The sequence below is a fragment of the Canis lupus genome, chromosome 21, assembly GCF_048164855.1.
Source record: "Canis lupus baileyi chromosome 21, mCanLup2.hap1, whole genome shotgun sequence".
Lineage (NCBI taxonomy): Eukaryota > Metazoa > Chordata > Mammalia > Carnivora > Canidae > Canis > Canis lupus.
In genome coordinates, this window is record NC_132858.1 from 14,933,699 (window position 1) to 14,937,723 (window position 4,025).

General features: G+C 34.3%; 1 protein-coding gene across 2 annotated transcripts; it reads left to right on the plus strand.

Annotated features, from left to right (window-relative positions):
* Positions 1 to 1,553: 1,553 nt before the first annotated feature.
* LOC140613326 (olfactory receptor 4A47) lies at positions 1,554 to 3,141 on the plus strand. 2 transcript variants are annotated; one of them, XM_072791861.1, is made up of 2 exons: positions 1,554 to 2,446; positions 3,111 to 3,141. In XM_072791861.1, the coding sequence occupies exons 1-2, from the start codon at positions 1,554 to 1,556 to the stop codon at positions 3,139 to 3,141; spliced, it is 924 nt and encodes a 307-aa protein (XP_072647962.1). The 2 variants fall into 2 exon arrangements, with proteins under 2 accessions (XP_072647962.1, XP_072647961.1); XM_072791860.1 differs by lacking the exon at positions 3,111 to 3,141 and having other exon boundaries at positions 1,554 to 2,483.
* The last annotated feature ends 884 nt before the right edge of the window (positions 3,142 to 4,025 follow it).

The window sequence follows — 4,025 nt, forward strand, 5'->3', positions numbered from 1 at the left end:
TGTGAATTATTTTATAATGCAGGAAATTCTTACAAATTTGAGCTGTGAGAATTAAAAGTTGAAAAGTTCTTCAGAATCACAGGAGCTTTGAAGTCAATCAAAGTTAGTTTTTTTTTTTTGACTTATAAGCTGCTTTATTTGCATGCAGAATTGTAAAGTATTGAGAATATATAATTGAAAAAATTGCCATAATAATTAAAAATGTTAAATGTCTAAACATGTAACCAGAATTGGATATTAGAGAGTCCTCTTAGTTAGGATATCTAAATAGAAAAAAAAAAGAAGAAAAAAAGTAGAAATATAAAAGTAAGTTTACCAAAATTATGTATTACATATTAACATTTAATATATAAATGTTTTTAACAAAAATATACAATTAAAATAAAATATAAATCCCTGGCACAGATGATAGAGTTATAGACAACCTAGCAGAGAAGACATGTTAACTAATGATCTGCAGTGTAACACAGTAAATACTACTCTAAAGCTATAAGCAAATTTTACATATGTACAGAGGAAGAAACACACTACTGCTTATTTCTGTTGTAAATATGATTCAATTATTTGTTCATAGTTAGTTTTTTTTTCATAGTTAGTTTTTAATACCATCTCTGTCACTGAAGGGTATATGACTTTGAGAAATTAAGTATTCTAAGCCTGTTTTTCCAACTATAAAATGGAGATAGCAGTGCTTGTTACTGTAAAGATAAAGTGTACATTAACTGTGATCTATATAGATGTGCACATGTATAGATATAGATGTATATGTGTATACATATATACATATACATACATACATACATAGTTATATAAAATGCCTATGTAAGTGTGGAAATAGCACATGATGTAGAGTTATGCATGACAAATAATAGATGTTGTTCTTGCAGTGTTACCATTTCCTGTCATTAAAATACTTTGTACCATATAATGAGATGGAGATCACTTAGGAAGGACTAGGTTTATTGTGGAAAATTAAAAACTTATCTTAATAAATACTTAATTGATATCTATTTGGAAATGTCAATTAGGTAGATGTAAACAGAGAACCATTCATAAATTGTTCTCCCACTTTGAATATGTAAATTACCTTGAGTGATTCTTCATTTAGGAATTATACTTTGTGTAGGACTTTATACATTGTGTATCTTTCAAGGAATTTCCTTTCTATCTTGTTCTCTCACTTCTCCTTTAAAACTCAGGTAAAGTACTGCTTTCTCTGGGAAGCCTTCCCAGATCACAAGTTGATTTATGTGTTATGGCACATGGAATCCATAGTCTACATGAATATACTTGTGGTGACACTTATTAAATTGATCAATAGTGGTCTGACTCCCTATATATGAAATCACTGAGAAGAAGAAACCACATTGTATTTAACTAAATGATATCAATTATGATAGGTTTGATAGAAATAGATTTTGCATGTGCACTTTTTGTTGAATAAATAAAAAATTAAGCTTATAATATACTTAAAAGTTTTTTCTTTGTTCTAAAGGTAAACTGTTTCTAATAACAAAGGTCAGGACCTATAAGGAATAGAAAGAGCCAAGGAAATGGAACTAAAGAACAATGTTACTGACTTTGTCCTCTTGGGCCTCACACAGAATCCAAAGGAACAGAAGGTCCTTTTTGTTATATTCTTGCTCTTCTATATTTTGACCATGGTGGGCAACCTACTCATTGTGGTGACTGTTTCTTTCAGTAAGACCCTGGGCTCGCCTATGTACTTTTTTCTTGCCAGCTTATCATTTATGGACGTCATTTATTCCTCTTCTATTTCTCCTGAACTGCTTTCAAATTTGTTTTTTGGGGGAAATATCATATCCTTCCAATCTTGTATGATCCAGCTGTTTACAGAGCACTTTTTTGGTGGATCAGAGGTCTTTCTTCTGCTGGTGATGGCCTATGACCGCTATGTGGCCATCTGTAAGCCCTTGCATTATTTGGTTATCATGAGGCAATGGGTGTGTGTTGTGCTCCTTGTGGTATCCTGGGTTGGAGGTTTTCTGCATTCAGTAATCCAACTTAGCACTATTTATGGGCTCCCATTCTGTGGCCCCAATGTCATCGATCATTTTTTCTGTGATATGTACCCCTTACTGAAACTGGTCTGTACTGACACCCATGTCATTGGCATCTTAGTTGCTGCCAACGGAGGGATGATCTGCTCTATTGTGTTTGTGCTCTTGCTCATCTCTTATGGTGTCATCTTGCACTCTCTAAAGAACCTTAATCCGGAGGGGAGGCGGAAAGCCCTCCAGACCTGTGGTTCCCACATCACTGTGGTGGTCTTCTTCTTTGTTCCATGTATTTTCATGTATGTAAGACCTGCTAAGACCTTCCCCATTGACAAATCCCTGAGTGTGTTTTATACAGTCATAACCCCCATGCTGAACCCACTGATCTACACTCTGAGAAATTCTGAGATGACAAATGCTATGAAGAAGCTCTGGAGCAGAAGTATCATATCTTGCAGCAAATGAGCCCATCTGCCACCATGAATAGAGTAATTTGACATTAGGGTTCATTTCCTTAGAATGCAGAAGTCTTCTTCTTCTTCTTTTAAAAGGATTATTTATTTATTTATTTATTTATTTATTTATTTATTTATTTGGTTTTATTTATTTAAAAGAGAATGAGTGAAAGCGAGAGAGACAGAATCTGAAGCAGACTCTGCATTGAGCACAGAGCCTGACATGGGACTAAATCCCCGAGCCGGGAGATCATGACTTGAACCAAAACCAAGAGTTGGATGATTAACTGATTGAGGCACCAAGGTGCCCCAGAATGCAGAAGTCTTCTTAAATCTGATTCTGACTTTACTTTCTTTAAAGAATTTCTGGTAATTATAATTAAAGCATGGACTAGGTGATTGTACTGTAATAAGTTTTCCTCCTTGCAAGAATATAATGTCTATAATGTCTTGTGTATCACTTCACTTAGAATGATATAATGCTTTTAAAGTAAGGAATCAATAGTAGGTGATGAGTTAGTGAGGAAATTTTTGTATGATTATACTAAACAGTCATCAATTTATGTATTTATCTTTCACTTTTTTCCTGAGATTTAGTATTATTTTTAATTAGATTCTTGTCATTTCATCATTTTATTATACTATTTAAAATATTCAAACATGTATAGAATGTCTTCCTTGTTAAATTTTGGTTGCCTTATATAAGAAAAATTGAAGTGTAATAGGTAATTATAGCAAAAATGAAAATCTTACAAAATAGGATAAGATTTAGGGCAGCCCGGGTGGCTCGGTGGTTTAGTGCCACCTTCAGCCCAGGGTCTGATCCTGGAGACCCGGGATCCAGTCCCACGTTGGGGACCCTGCATGGAGCCTGCTTCTCCCTCTGCTTGTGTCTCTGCCTCTCTACCTCTCCCTCTGTCTCTTTGTGTCTCTCATGAATAAACAAATTAAATCTTTAAAAAAATAGGATAAGATGTAGCATAAATTTCCTGCTTATCTCTCAGCATGGTCTCTAGTTTTCTTCCTCGGGAGCAGTCACTTCATTGGTTTCTGAAGATTTATCAGATAACAGTCTTTACAAACGCATATGCATTTAAATATACGGATGTGTGTTTTTTCTGTGTATGTAAATGTTTGCTTTTACTATGCAACTTTTAAAATATGTTTTATCTTATTTTATTTAAATTCCATTAACATATAGTATATGATTACTTTCAGATGTAGAGTTCAGTTATTCATCAGTTCCATATATACCCAGTGCTCATTACATCATGCGCCCTCCTTATTGCTCATGCAATACTTCTTTAAAATACACTTTTAATTTTAGGATTGTTTTTATGTTTTTTATTTTCTCCTTTTTTTGTTTTTTCTTTCTACACACACACACACACACACACACACACACACACACACACATATAATGTGTATATATATATTGGAGCTCGATTTGCCAACAGATAGTATATAACCCAGTGCTCATTCCATCAAGTGCCTCCCTCGGTGCCCATCACCCAGTCATCCCATCCCCCTGCCCACCTCCCCTTCCACTACC

Bases quoted from the DNA above. Each gene is read 5' to 3' on its own strand.
- LOC140613326 (XM_072791860.1), top strand. From the start codon at position 1,554: ATGGAACTAAAGAACAATGTTACTGACTTTGTCCTCTTGGGCCTCACA.